General features: G+C 33.3%; 1 protein-coding gene across 3 annotated transcripts in view; it reads left to right on the forward strand.

Moving 5' to 3' along the window:
- LOC119837136 (rhophilin-1) overlaps window positions 1-27,306 on the forward strand; it is a 67,739-nt gene that overhangs the window by 3,810 nt on the left and 36,623 nt on the right. Inside the window, exons 1-2 of one of the 3 annotated variants that reach the window (XM_038362656.1) lie at window positions 23,893-24,041; window positions 27,062-27,199. In XM_038362656.1, coding sequence (XP_038218584.1) covers window positions 27,155-27,199 — 45 coding nt within the window. In that variant the 5' untranslated portion in view covers window positions 23,893-24,041; window positions 27,062-27,154. Of the gene's footprint in view, window positions 1-14,145; window positions 14,470-23,892; window positions 24,042-27,061; window positions 27,200-27,306 lie in introns of those variants that run through there. The other 2 variants (XM_038362657.1, XM_038362655.1) reach the window with 2 other exon arrangements.

Genomic DNA, 27,306 nt, shown 5'->3' on the forward strand with positions numbered 1-27,306 from the left:
GAGAAAAACGGGTGTGAGTTACATACATACATACATACAAACATACAAGTGAAGCTAATATAAAAGCGTGTTAAAAATGGATAAGTGTATTACGTTTTTAAAATACTAATTCGTTCGTAGGATACGTTACGTAATTTGGAAGGAAATTGATTACATCGCGACTTATAAATACGCAATGTACTTTAAAAACTTAAAAATAATGGTAACACAGACGTTATACGGGCCATTATACGGGTAACGTTTTTTTTTATTTTTTTATACTTTATTGCTCTTAAACTTTACGATAAACCTAAACCGTACGGATAGAAACGTTTAGTGAAAATGTGGGTAGTTGGAAAAAAAATTGCTTAGGACAGCGATACATCTCAATAACAATTATTTGTTTATTTTGTAAAAAAAAACAGATTTTCTAACACGAGCGAAATCGAGAAATAAATCAGTCTTTTATATTCAAATCAGCACTTACATAACATCATTACTATGTAAACTAAGTAATGTCGCATAACCTTGACTTTGTTGAACAAAATTACCACTTTCCGTATAACATGGTACGTAATGCCTCATTACAATGGAAAAATACCTGCAATGGTAGATAAATCAAATATAATATCAACCTTTGAACAATTTTGAACTATTCCCTACCGCTACCACTCATAATGAACTAGCTGTTCGCCCCGACTTCGCCCGTGGTACATACAAAGATGTCACTCAGTGGAGTTGCAGCTTTATAATAATGAACGAATTTTGAAAATCGGTCCAGTACTTTTAGACTTTACAAACAAAAAAACAAACAAACACTATACTTGTACGCTACGAAAAGTCGGGTGTTCGAATCTCAGCTTGCGTTTATTTCTTTTCGCTGTTTTTAATAGACTTATAAAAACAATTAGATTGTATTTTTTTGTTTGCTACCTCAGAACTTGCAATTGGGTGAACCGATTTTGATGGCGCCATTAAATTTTCGTCTGGTTCAAACTATAATTATAAATTAAAATTATTCCATTATATAGTATATTTATTATTGTCTCAAAATGCAAAACTGAAATTTTAATATATCGTTAAAATATTAGTCATTACAAATTGAAGTTGTTTCACAGCGGAAGAGATCAGACTCAAACTCAAACTTCAATCAAAAACTCGAACTACACTAGATGGGTTTGCAGTAAAATTAAATTGAAAACATCATCACGGCATGCACCTACGTTTCAATCTGTGAGAGGAATCGTGATGAAACCAGAGGCAGATACATCTTTAGCCCCGACGCAAAAGGACGAGGTGTAATAATAAAAATAAATTAATGTTTATCATCAATTTCACATAGGTATTAATTTTCAATATTGCCATGTCTTCTGAACTATATTTTACCTGTGTCTTAGAAAACAGTGCATTGATAAGCATTTGATAATTAAACAATGTAATTTTGTAATGAATTACAAACTACAATCCTGGAATAAAAAGAAAATCTTTTTTTTTTGCGTGACGTCGTATTAAATTTTCTTTTTATCCCGGATTTACACAGGCGGAGCCGGGACAAGCGAATAGTATCAAATAAGAACCATCGAAGATTTACTCGAAGTCATAGCAGCAAACTTCCTATTTCCACTTGGAGACGATCCTAAAGCGTCGCCTTATAAAATTAACAATTTAATCGCTTTATAAAAATAAACTCGATTCAATAAACGTATAGCATTACGATACCAGAATAAAAATGTCGTAATAAATTACATACAGACAAAACAGCGGCCATTAAACTATTATGAGGCATCATAAAAATTAAGTGCAAGTACCATCTTGTATACTGCCTATAAATATTTAAAAGTATACGAGTAATATTCGTTATATTTTTCTCGGTCAATAATGTTATATAAACTATGTTAAGAGCCTCCGCTTTTTAGGAAGTCATTTAACGTGCTGGCAACATTGAAATGTATTTTTTTTGTATAAAGTTTTTTATTGTTTAATATTGTACCCACCTACCCTATACACACAAAAACATCCCATATTTAATGTGACGTAATTGGAGGAAACACGATATTTTTTTTTATGTCATAGCGTGCAACTGAGGTGGTGGTTCGCCTGATGGAAAACGATCACCACCGCCCATGAACATTCGCAAAGGTAGTGCCTCTGCGAATGCGCTGTCCGCTTTTAGTGGGTAAGGGAAAAGGAACGGATTCATAACAGGAAAGAAGGAATAGACTGGGACGGGTGAGGAAAAGGAAATAGGCCTCCGGCAATATATTTAACACGTCGCAACATTTACCCAATTCCGCATCAACGAACGAAGCCGGGAGTAGCGGCTAGTCTAAGTTAGGTAACTTGTATTCTAAGGCTTAAACTTTGCAATGTCGTTCGATAGAAAGAAATACTAACCTCTCGTTCGGTAGTAATTTTCAAAAAAAGTTTTGTACTTTTGAAGACTTTCAAAAACATACATAAAAAATATATCGTGTACAATATTGATGATTGAGAGAATCTTGATAAGTGTAGATTTTTTTTGTGATTTCCACGTCCTCCTTCCGCTTTAAATCGGTTAAAAACCCTTTATTTCTGTCCAATGGAGCGCGTATAAGCTCCCGTGAGTACCAGGACACCATACAAATACAGGAAGCGAGCATACGTGCTATGCGTTATACATTCGCTTAGGGTTGTGGATAATGGGTAAGGGCCTTTTATGTTACACTTCTTTTATATCCACAATAATAATAAAGTCTGCTGGGAAATGCCAGCGTATTTATAAACGTTAACGAAGGCTTCAGTTTTGTTCGACTTTTATATGTATAAATATAATTTATATGAGGTTTTGATTTTTTTGTACTCATCTATATTAAAACGATCACTCAAAATTATCTGATCTATGCTAAGTCGTGCATTTTTGTACTGCTTACACTGAAGATAACGTTTCGTTAAGCCTTGCTATGTTATGCTTTTATGTCATAGTCGGAGCTGGTGGGTCGCCTGATGGTAAGCGCTGCCACCGCCCATGAACGTTTGCAGAGGCGTAAAGTTATTGACTGGCTTTACGCCTCTACAAATGGATTATCGACTTTGAATGGAAAAGGGATAAATAAAGTATTGACTAGGGGAATAAAGGAAAGGACTGAGAAGGATAAGGCAAAAGGCAAAGGCTTCCGAATCCACCAAAAACCGAACGAAACACAGGAGCATACTTTCCTGATTCGTGCCGAAGCGTCGACCACCACTTCACAGTTTTAAATATTGCTCTCTCCATCGTCAATTATTTTAATACGTAATTTATTAGTAACGTCAAATCAAACACTAGAAAATTTTAATGATATAATTGCGACAAAGGATTATATATAACAGAACATAGAACATAAGATGAAATTTTTATGAATGAATTAGTTATGAGTATGAGAATGTTGGAACAAGCAACAGAATAAAAATAGAAATAATTTAAGAGTGTTTGTTACTTTTTCACGCAAAAACAGCTGATCGGATATGTGTGAAGTTTGGTACAGATACAGGTGATTATGGTCTGGATTACTACTGGATTGCATATCCAAAACTATAATATGAAAAAAATTTACTCAATATATTAAGTATATAATCTTAAAATGGTAGATTATCTTTTTTTCTAACCTACTACATATTACGCAATAAACATAATATGACGAAATTCTAAAACTTCATTCGACATCCCTATTCCATTACTACGCGTAGTGCTCTTCCATCTCCCTCGCACCCGTCTAGACGATCGTGCGTCCCGCTCGCACATAACTGTCCAGTCACAGGTGATCGCTCAAACAATTTCTTATCGCATAAAAGTGCATAATTTAATAATGATATATTGTAATATTCCATTTATGTCGAATGCTCAGGAACTGTTTCATTGGGGTAAACCGTTACTATAAAATTTTATTTTTATAGCGTTATAGCTGTATTTTTTATAACAATTCATTAGACAAGCTGTTGCATTTATCCCATTTTGAAATTGTCACTTGGTCCAGTTTTAAAATCTGTAGCGGTATATACCTTCCGTGGAATCTTCTAAGGTTGTCTTCTGTTGCAGAATATAACCTATTGACAACATAATAGGTTATATTCTGCAACAGAACGTCCTCAAAATTAGTCCTACCTGAAATAAAAGACAGACAGACAGACATAAAGGAAACAATAATTATATAGAAAATATTTTAGTTATGTTATATCAACGGACAATTTTTTATTGTAATTTTGGTATTTTTTTCATTTCATCTATTTTGCATCTACGATATTATGAAACTCACCTTAGTGAATAGATTATAATATTATACAACATAACAGATCTAAACCAAATTTAAATAGGACCAAACAAGAGGCACCAGGTTTCATACAAAATGAATCATCAAATTCAGTCACAGCATCAACCAGAATAACATAGTGGTAACAATCACAAAAACAGTCGAATTGAGAACCTTATTCTTTTTTTGAAGTCGATTAAAAATAGAGAATAAATTACGTTTAACATTCTAAATTTAATAATCTTCTAATAAATTATATTTGAACAATGTTTGCATGAAGGTGTAAGAATGTGAATAATAATTTATTACACGCCCAAAGTCTACCTACTTAGAACCTGAAGCATAGACAATTAGACTCTAAACACTATCATAAACAATAGACTAAAATAATACGATTCAGCTCAAGGTTAACACGAAGGTTCTGTGTTGGATGAAATAAACATCAATTCGAGTAACAGGAAATTGGTTTTTTCAAAAGATAACAGACATTTTGTTCCGAAAATAAAATGGCAAAATAAATGAATCGTTTTTTTTAATCCCTAGTTAAAACTTATACGTACAATATTACACAGTAATATTAAAATGTCGCTAGTAAACTGTGTAGATGCAAATTTGTAACATGTTTTAGGAATGGTTGTTTAATTGGATATTTGACGAATTAATTTTAAGCAAAGGATGAAAAATAGGACTGTATAGCTTTAGTTTAAAGAGGAACGTTTCGGGTGTTCTATGAAACTGTATTTATGTTTCACGCGTTGATATGGGAGTATTTTAAATTTATTTATTTACCGTTGGGAAACAAACAATACAATAATTCAATTACAACATTACATTGAAACAAACAATACAATATTTCAATTAAGATAATAGACATATCAGCAAAGTTTCCACTAAAAAATTATAAACCTTTTTCTTGAATCACACTATCTATTAAAAATACCTCATCAAAATCCGTTGCGTAGTTGCATACATAGGGACATAGCGACCGAGAAAACAACTTTGTTTTATACCCGTTGGCGTTTTTGGTATTTAAACCTATTCAACTAATTAAGTGGCGATCTTACTCAATAACTTAAATACGATTCAAATATCTTAATCAAATGCAATTACAAGTTATTAGAAATAAGATTTTAAAATGTTAAGACCGGATTCATAGATCCGTGAATGTTATATTTCAATTCCTATTCAAATGAGACAGATTCAATCTAAAAATAAACCTACAGTTATAAAACTTGAAGTTTGCATATTTGATGGTCGTTTCCTTTATTTTGAACCGACGTCAAAAAAGGTATTTTTATTGTTTGGTATTTCGCAACTTGCATCCTGTATAATATTATTATTTATAATATTTTATTTATTATTACTAACACAAATAATAATTATAATGTAGAAGGCATAGATTGGAAATAAAGGTTAATTTATATATTTTCTTTACAATAAAATGCACCTCTGAACGAAGTCTCGTTAAATGAATACATTTTTGAGTTTTTTTTTGTAACGATGTAATACAAAACAACTCGATTGATTTTAGTAATTCTTTTACGATAGCATATCTACTTCTTTCACGAGTAACATAGCTTGTATTTTTAATCCCGGGTCAACCCGAGCGAAGCCAAAGCATGTGGCTAGTTGTGAATAATTTTATACGTGAGAGACTCCACATGCTGGGACAATGCATAAATAATATTCCAAATTAGGTATGTTATTTATTGTATAAGCTAATAATTATTTTTAACAAAAAAAAACTAAACCGACTTTCAGTTTTCACAATTAGACCCAATTGAAAGGGGACCACACGTAACGCACAAGCTTTAAAAAATAAATAATAGTTTAAAAAAAACTAAAAAACACGCTTTAACAAAAATCATATTTTGCAAATTGAAAAATGGAATAATTTTATCAAATTAGTGTATTGTCATCGGTCCTCAATAAATCTACAAAGTTTGAACGAAATCTGGCCGTTTAAAGTGGGTCAAAATCGCGCCCAAAGAAGTCGGTTACAAACAAACATACAAACAAACATACAGGTGAAGCTAATAAAAAGCGTGTAAAAAGAAGCTTCAGTTTCGATTCACCCAGATGACAGTTCTACACGAAGATTGTCAGTTCTTTTTTGAAGTCGGTTGAAGTGTTTCCATATCAACCATAGAACTTGTAAAGGTCAATAAACCACAACATCTGACTTTCAACACAGCGATAAAATTATTAAATAACTAACATAATATGCATAATTAGAATAACAGACATTCCGGCATCGACCACGCGACCATTATCAACCGCTATCGTCAGTTAGCTGGAACGAATCGTGCTACATACATACATACATACATACATACGTACGTACAATCAGATACCGTTTACTACATTTGTATAGAACTGGATGTGACATTGGTAAAATGTTACTAAAACGCGTAGGAAGATCAACATGGGAGTCGAGCACGCTTCGGCACGAATTAGGCTCGCTCCAGGGAAACTACTACACTTGAAGAAACTATTACTCCATTGAAGATCGCCGTGAAATAGTAGCATGCTATTGTTCATAGTCTATTGTATTGATCATTAGAACACTGTGTAGTACACACGTAGGCAGAATTTTGTTTCGGATAATTTTTCAGCGTGATAGTGGGTTCAAGTTGTTACGGACCAACAAAAAATATTTATTATTTATTTATTCTTTATTGCTCTTAATAAAACTACAAAAAAACGTAACCAAGTTACATTATAATTAAATGGCGGTCTTATCACTATATAGCGATTTCTTCCAGACACCCAGACGTACAGAGAAGAAATATATATAATAGTCCGGTTCCAATTACGTTCATTTCAAGAGATAGCTTAACCGTTTTCCATACTAATTTCCACCCTTTATTCACTCCTTTAAAGTTTTATTTCCCGCAAAATCCTCCAAGCAAGCTGCAAAATTCTATCTAGTAATGAAAATCCACCCTAAAAACTAACAAGATATTTCCAGACAGGTTAAAGAAAATTCCAGGATACCTGTCTAAAATCGGCCTTTCATAGATCAGCCTATTTATGGAATTTGATTATTTATGGTATTAGTATGAGATTTCGATGTTAGTAGCTTAATCAATAATCATTTACAACTGCCCGACGTCCACCGCCATCTTTATATCTGTTATTTCTTCACTTATGAATATTAATTCACGCTTCCTGAGATGGCAATGAAATAATTTATTACTTAACCGGCTATTACCTTGCTCGTTGCTTATGGTAGCATCATGTGATTGCTGAAGAAGCGTTCTATAAAATTTTCCTTCTATGTAGTTCAACGAAATGACGATTATTTCATATATTTTATTTATGTCAACTTTTTTTGGTTGGTTTTAAATTTGGAACTTTAATTATGTTCGATGTTTATTTTTTATGTTACGCGCGACTTCGTCCGCGTCAAGTGATAGATGTATCAATTTTCATAAGAATTCGATAAATATTCTAAAATGTGCACTGTTGAAAAATATCCAATTAAATTGTATGTTTAGTTCACTATTTTGGTCATAGTTACTTACACATAAAAGACAGCATATATCTATATATGCTGTCACGGACTTAAATTTAGAACTATTTAAGACAAATAATTCTACAGAAATTATCTTTGTGTAACTAACGATTAGGGCAGTGCACGCTAATACAGCTCTCAGGGGGCTGATTGTTTTGTAACTTACTTGACATTTATCGTTATATTATCACCGAATTATCGGTCAACTGCGTTGGACTCTCGGCACTAAGGGTTCCGTATAAATCAGCTAAAGCGCAACTTCAAAAATAATTGTTCACCCATCCAATTTATGACCATGCTGTTGCCTAACCCCATTTTTTTATTATTCGTTGTTGTTATTGCATACAATACACTATCTCTGAAAACTTCACCTACCAAATTATCACCGTTCATCACCTACAGACTGACGGACGGGCGGACAGACGAACAGCGAAGGCTCAGTAATTGTAATACGAAACCCTAAAAACCAGATACAAAAATGAACTAAACTCAATACACTATCGCTAATGTCATTATAAGCGGGTAATTTGAAGACATCATCATTAAAGCATTGAACTACGTCACACCAATTTGGTACTAATTAGTATTCTACCAACGGAAAGGCCCAAAGATAAGGAAGGAACGGAAATACGGGAAAATAAGCCTTGCTGTAAGGCCTTGTCGCTCTCGACATATAAATGGATTGGTATGTGACACATGACTTAGCGTATTAGAAAAAACCTTGTGGGTATCTGAAAAAATACTGCCTGAAAACAATTGTTATTATCCTTTCAATTTTCTATTTATATTTCCTACTCCATTGCCTATTATGCAATTTTTGTATTTGTTTTAAACTTTGTGTTATTTATTTTTGGTGTGTACAATAAAGTTCCATTCATACATTAATTCATCCATTCTTTTATTCTTTCATTATTTCATTCAATGCGATTCGAAAAATATTATTGCTACACGCTAAGATCGTGAAATTTATCGCTCCTATGCAACTAAGTTATCACTCAAATATCAAATATAGATATAAATTCAAACATATATTCCTTGCAATAGACTTCTAGAAGCACTTTTGAATCGTTATAACAGTTACCATTTACCACCAGGTTTCTTCAGAGAGCCGGCAAAACTGTAGATCTTTTCATATCTTAGTTGAAAAGAATTTAGTTTAGTTTATAATAGATATACCTACCAATAGGCGATATTATTTTTTTTATTAATCAATACATAGTATAAAGTCGAGTCGCTTCTCCCGTGTGTCTACACAACGGAATCTTTTTTGAGTGATTCTAGGTACATACTTATATATATTAAACTACTTCGAACTCAACGCGGGCAACAACTAGTGATCTCATGAAACTAATAAATTTAAAATCTAAATTTTGTTGGTAGGGTATGTTTGACTATAATTATAGGTCAGCGTGGTCTGAGATCATAGATCAAATGACCTACTAGAAGCCGAAACATAATATTCAATTAATGCTCGTTTCTATGAAATTAATTAAAGTCAAGTCACGATTTCATGAAGATTTTTTGTAATAAACTATGTATGGTACGCTAAAACAAAACTAAACTTCCTGTTATTGCTTACTATAAAATGTAATAATTATCTGATATTATTAACAAAAAACCTTCCTCTTCACCGAGTAATTACTCGTAAAAACGTAGCTTTCTCACGATAAAACATTATCAAAATAGGTAAAGCAGTTTCTGAGATAAATCGTGGCAAACAATCACATCTTTCGCCTTGGATAGATTCTATGTATCTATAATCTCAGTAATTTATAATGTAGTGTAAAGATATACAGAGCGTGAATACTTAATTTCTTCACTCTCACTTCAGAGATGAACCTGTGTTGGGTCTAATTACTCTATACTCTGTATAAAAAATGTTCAAACGATTCAGAATATCTCTTATTCACTTTCATTGCTGCGCTGAGTGCTCTCTCTTTCTCGTCTATAGGTTTTTAAAGCCATTTATTAACCCAACCGATAATATCCTATAACATTCTCATGGGCGGTGGTAGCGCTTACCATCAGGCGTCCCACCAGCTCCATTGCCGACTGTAACATAAACACAACATTTCCTTGAGAAGTCTTCGCATTGAACTCCAACGGGACGTTAAAATCCTATAAAGTTTTGACTATCTAGTCGAAGCATTATTATGATTGTTGTTATAAGAAATTTAAATAATAAAACTAAATATTGTTATATTTTTTTTCCCGCGGCTTCACACACGTTAAATTCGGAGTAGTTAATAGATGTTATCATATATATAAAACTTCCTTTTGAATCACTCTATCTATTAAAAAAAATCCCATCAGAATCCGTTTCAAAAATACAAAGAGGCATATGGACAGAGAAAGCGACTTTGCTTTATACTATGTAGTGATATTGTTATATTTATAATTAAAAGAATCTCATGTGGGTTGTCTATTTACAAAGATGTTAAATCCCTACATAGTATAAAACAAAGTCAACTTCTATGTCCCTATGTATGCTTAAATCTTTAAAGCTACGCAACGAATTTTGATGGGGTTTTTTTAAATTATATTGATTCAAGAGGAAGGTTTATATGTACATAATAACATTTATCAAACTACTCCGAATTTAACGCGTGCGAAGGCGCGAGCAAAAACTAATTAGAAGATAAAAGCAAGTTATTATTTTACATGAATAAAATACATTGTATAAAATATTATCATGACCTATACCCACATATGCAATATCTAGATTTTTTCATAGGTTTCAAGGAACAGTGAATATCAGTAATTGAATAGACCATAACAACATTACGTCTAATTCCAACCTTGAACGGACCGGCCTCGCTGGAAGTTTAAAGGAATTGGAGCATGATGCTGCAGTTGTGTTGGAAAACCGCCATTTTTAACCCCGGAAAATGGTGAAATATATTTTACGTTAGTCAAGTGTTTGTGTATCTATATTCAAAAAAGAATTTTCAATTTATCTGCACTTTGTCTAAATCACCACTGCTCGAAACAGTGAAGGATAACATCCTGAGGAAACTGACGAGCCAGCGAGGTGGCTTATGCCTTGAGCCCGTATAGGAGTCCTGTGTTCGTGCAGTGGGATGTACGTGCTGATGAATTATAACTATATAAAAAAATCTGGTTCCATTCACAGCGATACGAAAACAACACAAATATTGACATAACCGGCTTCCTCGTGAACCGACAATGTGTTTGATAGTTTGACAAATATCCGGTGAGGTTGTCGGTAAGGGACAATACTTTGTTGTGTGACATTTTACTTAGGTAACATCAACTTGGACTCATTATACTTACAGAGAGGGTATAATGGGAATCAGTTGAAGGGCATTAACTTAATTTTGAACACAAAAAGATGCATATAATATGATCGAAATTTTGTTTGATAATTGTCATACTTTTATCGGTTTTGTGAGTTGTTGGAGCTTATCTTTGGATCTAGTGAACCGATTTTAGAAATTAAACCATAAATTAAAAGTCACGTTATCTCTGAGGGATATATGGGTCATATTTCATTTTAGTTTCCTCCAAGGCCAACCCAGGCAGAGCCGGGACGAGCGGCTATATAATTACACGAATGATTAACAAATATTTATCTCTTGAATTGATATTCATGTAAAGTATACATTATTATAAAATAATTAACTTAAACACGCTTAAATGGAGGTAAGTTTTTTTGTATAAAATAAGAGATATAGTAAAAAAAGATCAGACTTTAATGATAAAATCAACTAAATTGTCTCATATATAGAGTATACGTAAGGAAATTATTTTAACCTGGGTATACTAATGAAGGTTAGGTACCTTTAATATAGAAGACATTTGATACGTTTAAGATAGAACCATGAAATTATATTTATTTACAAAATTGCAATAGTACAGTGGCATGAATTTATTTATTTTGTATTCCATAATTTAATAATATTTTTTTTTTTAATCAAATCTATCTATACCTAACTGGAAGAAACTTGTTCCCACGACACAGGGAATCCTAGTGTGGGAGCAAGGGTTCTTCATTTCTAAGTCACAATGTTTTTTGGAAAATTAATTATTGTTTATTGTTATTGTTATTTTATTTGTCGGTTTAAAGTGAGTCATAATGGGATCTAAAGGAGTAATTAAATTGACCGACCCGCGAATGCGCAAAAAAACTGAAATTTACTTAATAATAATTTATTGTAATAAAAAATTACATTTAAATTATATCTAACTTAATTAACTACGTCCCTCCGATTCAATGTTGGAACCAAGAGTGTCCATCGTCTTCGGCGGGACTTTCTGGAATCGCAGGTGTGCGCAATGTCGCAATCGTTACTGGGTACAAGTCCTTACTGGGTGGCCTTATGCATCTTCTTATAATTAATGCATGTTATATGTACTTAACAGAGTCAATAACAAACGCACAGGTGAAGCAGTTTTCCATCTGGATGGTTGGCGGTCCACCACCGTACGCTTCACCCGCAACTTCTTTCCGCGTACGGTGAAGCTTTGGAACGATTTACCAGCTACGGTGTTCCCGAACAATTACGACATTGGGGCCTTCAAGAAAAGAGCGTATATGTCCCTGAAAGGCCGGCAAAGCACTTGTAACACCTCTAGTGTTGCAAGTGTTTATGGGCGGTGGTGACCATTTAACATCAGGTGGCCCACCTGCTCCTTTGCTTGCCCTGCCATAAAAAAAAGCAGATAAAAGCGTGTAAATAAATATGAGAAAACTTGGAAGTTTGTCATTAAAAAATTAAACATTTAAAATATCTGTATTATGGAATATTTCCCAGTCATCTTTCAATTTGCCAACTTTCCCCTGTTTCCTGCGACACTTTTCTCCGCAACATGCGCGCACGCAGCGTGACGTGTTATTATCACCCTCTTACCGATATTTATTAAATATCACTTGCTATGCTTTGTTATCATACATTATCCTCGTACATTTCAAGTCTAAGTACGAACTTGGAGTTTAAAAACTATTATTCAGATACTAGGTACTATAATAAATTGAACATAAGCCTATCAGTATTAGGTTAAAATTTCTTTGTAAGCATATGTATTTTGACCGACTTTCTCGTTTTTTTATTTACTCGCGTAAGTACGTATCCCGTAGGAATATCGGGATAAAAAGTTGTCTATATGTTATTCCAGTTGTCCAGCTATCTACGTACCAAATTCCATTGCGATCGGTTCAGTAGTTTTTGCGTGAAAGAGCAACAAACATACACAAATCCTTACAAACTTTCGCATTTATAATATTAGTAGGAAGTAGGAGTGCAGGAAGTAGGATAGTAGGATAGTAGGATTATGCTAGGTGAACAAATTTTGGTCTTTCTAACTCATGGTCTTATTTTCATTGCATTGCAATAAATGAATTAGTATTTTCTTGTGTTTGATTGATTTGTTTAATTTGTTTAAATTATTTATTTATTGATACAATAATTTTCATTCATGCATCTCTTTTGTTAGTTGAGACGTTATGTTATACTAGCTATAACCCACGGCGTGACTCGCGTGGTCACGTTGAAGCCTATACTCAAATCCAGGCTATAATCTATGTCTGTACCAAATTTCATATAGATACGATAAGCTGTTTTCGCCTAAAAGAGTAACAAACATCCATACATACATCCATTTTTTTATTATCTGGTATTTCTTATTAAATTATGAATTCATTTACTTGCATAGGATGCATCATTTATATTCATTAAGATGACGCATCTGTTGAATCGCTTACCTGTGTCGTATATTATGTGGTAGGTACAAGACTGAGTAAGGGTTGCAAGAAATTATTCATACTACCTATGACTCATAATTTTAACAGGTTCTTAATGGGTGGTGTAATTCCCACTATTTCAACTTATTATCGCTCTTATACAGAGTATACGTAAGGAAATTATTTAATCCTGGCCATTCTAATCTAATATTTATTGAATTGTCACCGATTCTTGATAACTGTACAAATCACGAATTTAATCTGTCCTATTTAACTTTAAAGTGGATCAAAATCGAGTCAGTTATATACAATAAATAAATAAATGTCATGTAGGTAAACAAAAGTGCTACCCATTTGATTTTAAGAAAAGTTATCCGTCTATTCACCTTACTATTTCTACTACCTTCCTGTTCTATAACATAATAAAATATAATTAATTTGACTACCAGATACATAAACTTGAAAGCAAGTCAATATGAATAAAATGATAAATTGAATAGAAGTTAATTGTGAAACTGTTAATTAGGCCGCTAGTTATCAGTCACCTTCACAGCTCAATTACTAAACAATTTCTTACCCATTTAATCAGATAGCGATACAAACACCAATGAGATCATTATTATACAAACATAACTCATTCACTGTCGTAAACCGTTGTTTCACCGCCACTTTTTTTGTTTCAGATAATAACGGGGAGCGGCGATAGTGCAACCTCTTTCTTTTCGCTTCATTTTTAAATTCAGTGTTCGATTTTCGAATCTGTGCTGTGTGCTGCCAGTTTTATTTTTAAATCGCGAGTGCAATAAAAACTTTTTGGAGTATTGTTCACAAATTCCTGTTCCATTTGACAGTTACGAGTGTATTGTGTTGGTGCGTGTGTGCGTGTATAATGTCAGAGTATGGGTGAGCCAACCATTCACAAGACCTGCGTTCGGGTGAACTCGGCTGATGACAGCTCGAGGGACGAAGTTGACCATGACTTGCCAAAGAGAAATCCTTTTATACGGGTATGTTTTATTGCTGTTGCTATAAATTTTATAATCATATTGTTACACGGCGTTGGTACCAGCATAGATAAGAGCTATATTAATCTTATTTGCACTTGTTTGTTAAGTTAATGTAAGTGAAGAGGAAATAACTAAAACAAAAAGTTGACCATCAGTGAACGGTATTCTGAAAAGTAAATAAATCCTAGATAAAACGAATCTGGAATAAAAATCAACTCTGTGAAAATTTCATCCATATCGTTTCAGGCTGCATGATCGAGCAACAAACATCCATACACCATCTACTATAAACCACAAACATCCATCTCATATACAATGTTAGTAGGATAGTAGGTAATGCTTGATTAACAAGAAAGATATGAAATATGTTCGTTTGTCACGATAACAAATCTCCATCGTGATGCAATTTCCCAGTAAACGCATGTGGGCCTGTGTGCCGCGATTGTATTGTTATAATTATTGACATATTAATGTAAATTACTATGCTAATGTTATTAAGAAAAAAACTATTTATATTTTTGTATCAAACAAATCTCAAAAACCTATTCTATGTAATAACTATAGGTAGGTTTCCTTTCCGAATTGCTTGTACAATAATTAAAAAAGTAAAAAGTGAAGTCCCGTGTCCTGTACTGGGGTACTGGGGTACGGGGCAGATGATATACATCTGTTTTACGGATCGGTTTTTTATGGACAAGTAGGTGATCAGCCTACTGTGTCCTGCAAGACCGAGACGTTTTTCTTTTGTGCGTCCCCACCGGGAATCGAACCCACGGTTCTACGCTCACGCTTTAGCCACTGTACCAAGGAGGCGGTCAATAATTACTAAGCTATATTTTAAATTTATATAAATTTATCTATACCTACTAACAGCCAGTTCATATATCAGCCAAATAATTATTAAAAATAGTATCATCATCATCGTCATTATCAGCCTTTTGATGTCCACTACTGGACATAGGCCTCTCTCATGGCACGCCACTGAGCCCGGTCGTTGGCTCTTTTTCGCCAATTGTGACCAGCAACCCTACGAATGTCGTCACTCCACCTAGTAGCAGGGCGTCCTAAATATAGTAAATAAAAATAGTATAAATCGAGATATATATTAATGGAGGTTTTAAACAGACGTCAGTGACTTTATCAGTAAATAGTGACTGGCCCTTATTTAATATTTTAAACAAACGGTCAACCCTGACTTCACAGTTATTATTTTATATTATTGAAATTTATATATTAGTAGGAACGTACTTTGCTATATTAAAAGATAAGAATCGTGGGAAAGTCTCTAGATAACATGTATACTTGTTGTCATGTTTGATAAAATATTTGATAGTATCTAATCTAGGTTTTTTAAAATTAAATTAACTCAATAGTTGTAGTGATATTATAGCTACCACAAACATGCCGCCCGCGGCTTCGCTCGCCAAAAATTTATCGCTCCGTTTCATGGTAAAAAACAGACAAACAAATACACTTATCGCATTTATATTATGTATACAGTAAGATTTTTAATTATTATAGAAATATACATATCATGCGCTTTGTCTATATAAAGTTGTATAGGAAGAAAGTATGTATAAATGAGAAATTTTGAAAGAATAGAAAAAATTTGATCACGAGGCAGGATTCGAACCTGCCTATCTTGCCTAACCGTAGCAACGCCTAGCCTCTCGGCCACCCGTGATCCTGCCACAGTAATCGAATTTCTTCTACTCTTTCGGTTTCATGTGCCTAAGGGGTGCCTATTTTTTCTATTCTTTCAAAATTTCTCATTTATAAAGCATTTCAATGCTATAAAACTAAAAATTAAAAGTATATATAATTTTTAACTTTCATCAATACAGGAACACTAAGGCTACCTGTCAAAGCAGGAAACAGATACTCGTTTTTTTTACCGCCTTCTAGTTTCTATGAAAGTGGTTAGTTGAATTTGAGGAAACGGAAATCAATGCTCTCTTTTCCTCCCATAACACCCCATAAGGTTGGTCATCCGTGAATATTTAATTGAAAACGTGTTTCTGAGGTTATTCGCTTATTTTAAAAGCATATTTATTTCTAAGTTTTACAAATGACTATATAACATTTTGAAATATATTGAATCTCTAACAATTACTGTATGTATTATGTAAATAATCAGACATCTGACGTTTATTGTATATTGGTACATATAGATAAAAAAAATACATTGAATATTTTCTATAATTCAGACTACCTGGTAGGGTCGAAAACATAATATACTAGCTGCACCCGGCAAACCCTGTTCTGCCTTACTCTGATCATTTAGAGGTATGAAAAATAGATGTTAGCCGATTCTCAAACATACCCGATATGCACACAAAATTTTATAAGAATCGGTCAAGCCGTTTCGGAGGAGTATGGCAACGAAAACTGTGACACGAGAATTTTATATATTAGATATTCCCGAGACCCACCTCGAGCTAAACCTTTATGTTTTTGCTATTTCTCATTTATGAAACACTAGACACTCATCCCGGCTCCGCTCGGATATTCAGATCCCTGTTTTATTCCAAGGGAGCATTTAATCGGTATAAAAAGTATCCTATCACCCAAATCAGCTCATACCATATCTGTATACCGAATTTCAACAAAATCCGATCAGTAGTTTTAGCGTGATTGACGGATAAACACCCAAACAAACATCATCTATATATATAAAAGAAAGTCGTGTTAGTTACACTATTTATAACTCAATAACGACTAAACCGATCATGCTGAAATTTGCTACAGTGATAGTTTGAGATACTAGAAAGGACATAGGATAGTTTTTATCCCGGAAATCTAATGGGAACTGGAACTTTGCCGGTACACACCAGGTCTATCTTTCCTGCAACAACGCGGGCAAAGCCGCGGGCGAAATGCTAGCTTATAATATAAGTGTGATTTGAATGCTATAAAACTAAATGTACATTAAAAGAGTGTAAAGTTAAGAGTTATTGCGACTATTTGACAGTTTTAAGAAATTACTCAGATTCGAATCTCGAATACAGCAACTGAACCATACGAACTGCAGCAGACTAATTATCTGTCGTTCTAAAACCCCAAAACACGTCCCACACAACTAGCTATATGCTTGCGCCACGGCGTTTAACGAGATTGTGTTACTATTGTCTATCTGCTAGAAAGTTATTTTTCCCACATTACATTAACGGCCTCGTTAAATTCTTACGAAATATGCACCAATGCTTTCACTTGCGTTATCATTTTTTTTGGTATTAGAAAAGTGCATTGCCTGAAATTGGCATAGTGAACAGAGTGAGAGAGTGAGATATATCATAGAGGGAATTGATTTATCAAGAACGGATGAATCGATGTTTGTATAATTGCATTTGTTGGATAACTTCGATTATTTTGCATAAACAATATTATAAACATATAATATTAGTTCCCGCACTTGGCCAGCGTGGTGGATTATGGCCTGAACCCTCATAGGAGGCCTGTGTCCCAGCAGTGGGAACATATATGGGCTAATGACGATATAATATTAGTTGCGCCCCGCGGTTTCACCCGCGTAAGTCCGTATCCCGTAGAAATATCGGGATAAAAAGTTGCCTATGTGTTATTCCAGTTGTCCAGCTATCTACGTACCAAATTTCATTGCTATCAGTTCAGTAGTTTCTGCGTGAAAGAGCAACAAACACACACACATCCTTACAAATTTACGCATTTAAAATATTAGAAGGATTAGTAGGATAGTAGGATTTCGGGGTTTGAGACCAGGTGAGCGTGCAGAAAAGATATTGATTTTTCAGTTTATCTGCACATGCGGATAACATCACCACTGCTCGAAACGGTGATGGATAACATCGGGAGGAAACCGGCATGTCCAAGAATCAAAAGTTCGACGACATGTGACATCTGCCAACCCGCACTTGGCCAGCGTGATTATATCCTAAACCCACTTAGGAGGCCTGTGTCCCAGCAGTGGGAACATATATGGGCTGATGATAAATATTAAAATATCGGTATTTTTTTTTAATAAATGAATCGTATTGATAAGACGTATGTTACGATGCATAAACCTATCTCTTAACGACATCCTTATTATTAATTTCTCAATATTCAAATTAATCCGCCAAAAAATTTACTAAAAGCAAGCGCAGCCGCGAAACACAGCTAGTCCGCCAGTACGGTAACTTCAAAAGTTCAGTCTGCCGACTGATGTAATCGTATTTTTTGCTCCACGGCCCGTTTGAGATAATTCGTAGCACTTACACAGAATAAACAACCATAGACACTTCTTAAATGAAACTTAACCGTCTGGTAGTTTGTCTACTCTGTACTCTATTAGATTCCAGGCACCTTCATTATGACGTTAATGGTGTGAGCAGAGCTTTGTATAAATAGTATAAAATTTGAAATAATCTTTATTTATATTAGATAAACTAATATTATAAATGCGCAAGTTTGTAAGGATGTGTGTGTATGTTGCTCTTTCACGCAAAAAGTACTGAACCGATTGCAATGAAATTTGGTACGTAGACAGCTAGACAACTGGAATTATATATAGGCAACTTTCCGATCCCGATATTCTACGGGATACAGACTTACACGGGTGAAACCGGCGGGGCGGCGGGCCGCAGCTAGTATTTGATAAACGTGCTCAATCGACATCACATTTGGTCAATCTTTTAGAACCATGAGAAATTTTGAAAGAATAGAAAAAGAAAAGAAGAAATTCGATTACTGTGGCGGGATCACGAGTGGCCGAGAGGCTAGGCGTTGCTACGGTTAGGCAAGAAACGCGGGTTCGAATCCCGCCTCGTGATCAAATTTTTTCTATTCTTTCAAAATTTCTCATTTTATAAAGCATTTCAATGCTATAAAACTTAAAATTAAACTTTTAGAACCATTCATTTCATTCGCTGATACAAGTTAAAAAAAAAATCCAATAACAAAACAAAACAACGTATAATGTATCACGATAATTTCCAATTACATATTTTTAACAGAGTTCTCAGTTAACGAACAGCAGTGGTGGCTCAGTGGTGAGAACCTCGGACTTCAAAATCGATAAGTCGGTGTTCGAGACCGGGCGAGCGTGCAGGAAATAAATTGATTTTTCAATTTATCTGCACATGTGGATAACATCACCACTGCTTAAACGGTGAAGGAAAACATCGTGAGGAAACCAGCATGTCCAAGAATTAAAAGTTCGACGACATGTGACATCTGCCAACCCGCACTTGGGCAGCGTGGTGGATTATGGCCTGAACCCTCATAGGAGGCCTGTGTGCCAGCAGTGGGAACATATTGGCTGATAATGATGATGAGTTAACGAACACAAAGTAAATTTGTAAGACAATTAAAAAGGACGGTTCTTACCCTCTTACATCTAAAATACTTATTTTAATTTAAGGAAAACTTATAAATAAATAATATTTTATAACTACACTTTTTTAAATCCTTTAAAATCCGCAGCATCTATACACACCTACTCTACAAGGTTTTTGAACTCGCTCATTCATTCGTAAATTCATTTAAGTTGACCTCAATCGAGTTTTGCAAGCGCCAAGCCTACCTGCACCCAACCATTGCATAGCATCCTAACCGCCACACGTGTGCCTTCAAATTCGCACCCTAATCAACTATTATAAAGCTCATTTTACCCTGGACATGGTAAAGTCATTATTGATCAATCAAATTAACATTCTATATCCAAGTACATGTGATTTAAATTCCATTGCGTCCTTTTATGACAAATTGATGTTTTTAAGCTCCTAGCGTATTTAGGCAGGAACGCCGTGATTGCATCCAGGTTGGTTAAAAGTGCTATAACATGTCATAATTGGAAGTTTAAGCTGTTCTTTTTATGATACGATAGAAGGTGAACGTGTAGCGTGTGGATGTTACTCGATTTTGATGAACGAAAATGAAGAACAGTCATGGGATTAGGTATAAAATGTTATAATTTAGGATTAGGTATAATTTGTTGTAGTAGTTATGTTTAAACCGACTTCAAAAAGGTGATTTTCAATCCAATGTGTATGTATGTACATTATACTTTAACCTACTTTAGGTATATGTATTTTTTAGTTTAACCTACCGATGTTGTGAGGACTAAAATGATTTTATGATTTTTTTTATTGTCACGATTGCACAGCTTTTCAAAATGTAAGTATCGGTCTCTAAACGCGTATGCCAAATTTCATAAGTTTTCATTTGTATTTAAAAAGATAATTAAATACGTCTACTTAAATCTATTTATTTAATTAAATTGAGAAGAACATTCACCCTTTTAATAATTTTTGCATGTTGGTGAGATGGTAGGAGAAAAAAAATTAAATTGAAATGCTGGTCTGTGATCCCATATTGTTATTTACTGGTCTTAATACTTTATTTTCTTAACTACATACTCGTGGTTGTCCAAGGTCATTAAATTGATCGTATGTCTTACGTATGTCCTTACTAATACGTATTATAAAAGGGAAAATGTTGTGTATTTGGTAGGTTTTATATGACGTTGCAGGTGGTAACTTTTATTTTATGTCATCGTCGGCAAAGGAGCTGGTCGCCTGATGGTAAGCGCTACCACCGCCCATGAACATTTGGAGAGGCGCAAGGTCTATTGCAGACCTGCCGCCTCTACAAATGGATTGCCGACTTCAAATAGGAAAGGGATGAAGAAAATATTGACGAGAAGAATAAAGGAAAGGACTGGGAAGGGCAAGAAAAAGGATATGGGCTTCCGGTACTAATCTACCGAACTGATTTAATTATTTTTTACACATAGAAAGTCCCCTCTGTGAGTTTCATAGGCTGTATTTCATTTGCCTTTCATCCCGGGTCACCCCGTGCGGAACCGGGACGAGCGACTTATATTACACATACAGGATAATTTTATTCCATACACGCGGTTTCACCCGCATAAGTCCGTATCCCGTAGGAATATCGGGATAAAAAGTTGCCTATATGTCATTCTAGTTATCCAGTTATCTACGTACCCAATTTCATTCCAATCGCTTCAGAAGTTTTTGCGTGAAAGAGCAACAAACATTCACACATCCTTACAAACTTTCGCATTTATAATATAAGTATTAGTAAGATAACATAGACAAAGTCGGGTGCTAGCTAATGTTAAATAAGTTTTCATTGTAAAGATAAACCTGTACTTACAACAATAATATTATGCAAATGGCATCGCATTCCCATCTGCATTGAGGTCGGTCGCGAGGTCTTTCGTTAGTATTATTTATTATTGGTATCTATTATCCTACTAATATTATAAACGCGAAGGTTTGGATGGATGTATGGATGTTTGTTACTCTTTTACGCGACAGCATATCGTATCTGTATGCAATTTGGTGTAGAGATTGATTATGGTCTGGATTAGCACATTGGCAACTATTTACCCGGGTACTAAGTGATGCCGCAGGTTAGAAATAGTATAAATTACAAATGAATATACTAATACTTATAATATTATTATTATAATATTTTATCATTTATATACAGTTCCAATTAGAAGAACTTAGAAGTTAAGAATATAGTGATGAGTTGACAATTAAGTCATAAAGATGTATGGTTTGGCGTGTGCGGTAAATAAATAAATAAATATGCACTAATTAACTATTCATCTATTTAAAACTACTTGACTAGACTTTGTTCAGGCTACCGTAGAATCAAATTCAAATTAAATTATTTAGAATGAATTATTGCTTATACGTTGCCAAAATTTTATAGAAGAGAAAATGTTTCATCAAAAATCCATTCTATACTTTTTACGTAAAAGCCAGTCAGCAGTTTTCTATATTTTTTATTATATTATGCCAGAGGATGTATATTATGATTGATGATAATTTAAACAACAAAAATATAACTATTATATTATATATTCATCCATTTGATTAAAAAATTAGTATTAATTTTCAAAATTTTATCAAAGTAGTACTGAAAATAAATCCGCCTTACGAAAACAGAATAGCAATTCACTTCAAATAAACGTCGCCGAGTATTTGTGGTAGGCGCTTAAATTTGCTATTGTAGCAGTTACAAGCTGCGAATTGATCTGAACGAATTTGTATTATTGTTTTGTAATTGTGAATCCTTTAAATGAATACAAACAAAATTATTTTATATTACATAAATAATAATGTTTCTTTTTATTTAAGTTTATTATATCAGACTAATAAAGAAAAATTTAAATATTTATACGATTACTTATAACCATCTTATTCTTTGTAGTGAACTTAATAACACACAAAGTTACTGAATTTGAATTTAATTATTTAGGCGGGATTAAATTCCTAAATCTAGCGCATTAAAAAAAACGTTATCTACAGCTTTATATTATCAGTACAGAAAAGTTTGTAAGAGTGTATGGACTTCCACTCTATGGATATGTTACTCTCTCATGCAAAAACAGCTGTTCGGATCAGAATTTCATACATATAGTTTTGATGCAATGGTCGAGGTAGTATGTATTGTAATTCTAGACGCTTAATTTTTATTCTGTTACCGTTTCTACGTAGAGAAATAGATTATAGTCTGTATAAGAACATTTTTTTTTACAAGGCCACTTTTTACCCATGTATCACGCGAGTAACGCCACGGGTTCCAGCCAGTTCTAAACATAAGCCTTTCTCTATGAAATCTTTATTCCCGCTTACAATTTCTTACGGAGGTACGGCGCAGGAGCGGTCGTATCGGTCAGATGGGCGCGCGGCTTCCGTGTTCAACGCCTTTAAGGTCAAGCACCGCAATGGCGGGTAAAAGATCCGCACGGATAGATAGATAGATAGATAGATACATAAATAGATAGATAGTTAGATTGATAGATAGATAGATAGATAGATATGTATATAGATTAACAGTCTTCAAATTACACAAAATTACAAGACAATTACAATGATAATATTTCGCAAAGTGTACGTTTTATAGATTTGAACTATTATTAAGAGGATTGTTTTGTAGCTACTTGATTCCTTTAACAGTTTTAGATTTAAAAAATATGATATTCATTATAATTTTAATTAAATTCAATATCAGTGGAATATAGGATGTCGATACAAACTTTAAACTTTTAAAGCGATCAGTTGGATAAACAAATGTTTAAGTATGACTTGAATAAAACAAATACGATCTAGTATCGGGAACGCTATTTTTTTATATATAAAACGTAATACAATATATAAGATATATGTTTCCATCTGATTCTTTTAATATGATAAATTGGTACATATATAGCCTTCCTTAATGTATGGGCTATCTAACGCTGAAGTAATTTTTCAAGTCGAACCAGCCGATCCTGAGATTAGCGCGTTCAAATAAGCAAACTCTTCAGCTTTATAAAATTAAGTATAGATAGAGTATCGTACCTACTGTCTTCTAAGTAAAATCAGTAAACTTCCAGCAAAAGCTCATGTATTCGTCTTAAATCGCATCGGATCGCAGCAAGCTCCCACTTAACAGTCACGGTACACACAGCTCTGACATCGCAGCTACATTCCCGCGCGGACGTGACGCCCGGCGCACGCGCATGTCGGCGATTTTATATAATAATATTGGTGTTGTGATGTGGTTGTGTGTGTGATTTTTGTGAGAGCATTCTTGTGGTAATTGTGTTGGATATTTTATTACTGTGTTTATAAGTTTATTTTATATTAAACAATAGTTAAATATATTCAATATTGTAATAAACATAGCGATTAATAAACTCGAAAGAAATAAATGTAACAAAAAAGTTCGGAAATACAAAACGCTTTGTACCTAAATTAAAGAATAAACGTATCTCTTAATAATAAATTCTTCATGATACATATTTCTCGTTATCAATATGACATTCATTATTATTAATTTCAGGTAGATATTGTATGTAAATAACTGATAATTTATAAAATATGTTTTTTATTTAGTAATTACATTACATTTATTACCTACCTTTAAATAGATTAACAAACTTTGTAAAATATTCACGAATCGATTTCTACTAAATGATTTCAACGCTTCAATACCGTTTGAATTTAATAAATAACAATATTAAGTCGTGTTTAATATAATAGAAATTAATTAAAATACGTTATTTAGTTCCTTTTGTTAAATAAATAAAACTGTTATTCATAAACAGAATTTATTCTGCTTTCACAACTTAAAAACTCGCGAAATAAAATTTCTCAAAGAAAATTAATTTAAAAATATGAAATTCCCGCCTTTTCGTATCAAACAAAGAAGTACCCACAGCTATTGGATTCGTTCATATATATCTTTTCTAATATTCAATGAAAACTTCATTCAGACATTGACGGATTACGCAACGAAAAAAAAAATAATTAAAAAACGAAAGTACTGTCCAATCCGGTAAAAGTAATTTATTGTTTGGTTAAAAGGCGGCAAAATCTTTAGAAAAAGGTCAAATTAATCATCACTTTTCTTACTTTCCTACTGACCGATGACTCGAAGCTTTTGGACAATGCAAATCGTTATTTAACTTTCGCATGACTAGAGTCGTGTTTTATGATATTTCTATAATTATTCACTAGCTTCAGTCCGTGGTTTCACTCATGGTATACGGAAAGCAATAAAAAATCAAAAGTTATCTATTTCAGTGCAAAATTACATCCAAATTTAAACGTAACAGTAATGAATACCCATACTTATAAACATTCGCGTGTATTATAGAATACAAGAAAAGTCATTATTATAATCAAACTCACATATTTATTCATTCAACTACTGCGCTTTTGAATCGTCAAAATATACAATTTAATATTTACCAGCGGTTCGGAAAACAGTTTCTACAGTGAAGAGCCGGCAAGAAACTCTGTAGTTGCTATTTTAAAATTATGTTTACTCCACATTTTAATCATAATATATCATATTGTCTATGTGTTGTCTACAAATGATATAACTTAGATTTCGTTTTTAAAAATGTACTTTAATACATCGCTATATGATAGAACAATATTTATCCGGATAATATTCTTTAATACTAAAAGACTTAGCGACTCAAGTGACATTTCATAATACAGACAGACGTAAAGCTATAGGTAAATACAGTCATGATTAAAAAGCAAGCAAACATACAAAACCACTTACGCGTAAATGGGTAGGTAGATGTTTAAACACCATTAATAATATTACAATTACAATTAATATAAGTAGATTCAACAAGTATAACGAATTAGTTTAGATACGATACCTAATGCAAAAGTATGTATGTATGACTAGATCTTTTCGATCTAGATTAAGTCGAACTAGATTTTGCTGTTTCGAGAAAAATCTCCGTACTGATGAATGACTACCAATTTTAAGTTTTCAGTAAATAAAATGGATTATGATGTGGCAGACAGGGGTACATTTTGTCGAAGTTGCGATTTTAGAAAGCAAAAACATTTGAAATGAGTAAACAGTTGGAGTAAATTGTTTTATTAATGGTATTTATAAATATATTATATTGTAATTATCATAATACATATAATATAGTAATAATACTGTTTCTTTTGAGACTTGAAGACAATAGCATAGAATAATTAGATAGCACCACCAACGCTAGAAATAGCGTTAAGGTGGACCATCCTTCATCTGACTGATTCAAAACCTCTACTAGTAACAATATAAAAGTTGATAAATTCAAGGCAAATAAAGCGGAGAATCCACTCACCAGGTTCTATATCTATGAGTTAACAACATTATAACCTACATTATAACATCTAATTTTTGTCGTTTTTTCGCTTCAGGCGTTCCACAGAGAAAACACTTTCTTTTCGAAGTGCCTCTTACGTTTTGTTTTTATTGGTAACACTTTCAAGATGGTGTGGTCTTAACGGTTCTTTAAATTAATGACGGCATTCGGTTTTCAAAACCTCGGATAGCATCTAGCACAAACCTTTCCTTCCCGTTTTTGTTAAGTCGAAGATTTCTTGGTTATGCTGGCTTCCAGCGGTCTAGACAAATTTCTAAGTAATAATAGTAAAATAAAATCATCTTAATACAGTTACAGCTACATTGGTAGGTTACAAAAACTTAAAAATACCGTAGTAGAGGAGAACGTTGTGTAAGACTGGTGCTTGATAGGTTCCTCCATAGATTGACCGCGCTTATCGTGGCTTAACCCAAAAATTTCAAAGTCAATGAGCCTGTGTAATGGGACACTATAAAAGTTTGAAGTTTGTTTATCATCTGTGGTGAGCTTGATTTATCGACTTTTATTTATAAGAAATATTCAAAACGTTAAAGTTTTTTACGATTGCCGCTTCTGCAACTTTCGAGGATTTTAATTAACCAAACGTGACAAATCAATCGTTGCAGCTTTAAAGTAAAATAAATAGCAGTTTTTTAAATGAATGAAATAAATGAATGAAAATTCTTTATTGCGTAAAAAATCAAAATTAAGCAGTCGTACAAAAAAAATTAAATTAAATTCGCAAAGGGCGGCCTTATCGCTAGGTAGCGATCTCTAGCAGGCAACCCTAACAACAAAGGAAAATAAAAATAAAAATGGGTAAGCAAAAATAAGGCAATAATGAAACGCGGATAAAAACAATAATAAAATAAATGCGAGATAAAACAAATAAAATAGTGTTAAAGTTGGTACAAAAAATCCAAATTCTTACTATTTTATACTTTTTTATTATAGGTATATTATTGAATTATATAAACACAAATAAATGACACAGAAATCGACTCTATAGTTATTTTATGGAAGTGCTGTAATCGAGTGTAACCTGTGATGGTGTCTAACGAAAACATCATGAAAATGTCCTCTGTGATTATGGTAAGTTTCTCATAAACTTTTAATCATATCTTTTTTTAATAACGTTGTGATGATGTTTATGGGTGGATACTTGATTTTGTGTTTTGCACTTGACCATCTATATTAAC

This window comes from Zerene cesonia, chromosome 26 (assembly GCF_012273895.1).
Source record: "Zerene cesonia ecotype Mississippi chromosome 26, Zerene_cesonia_1.1, whole genome shotgun sequence".
Lineage (NCBI taxonomy): Eukaryota > Metazoa > Arthropoda > Insecta > Lepidoptera > Pieridae > Zerene > Zerene cesonia.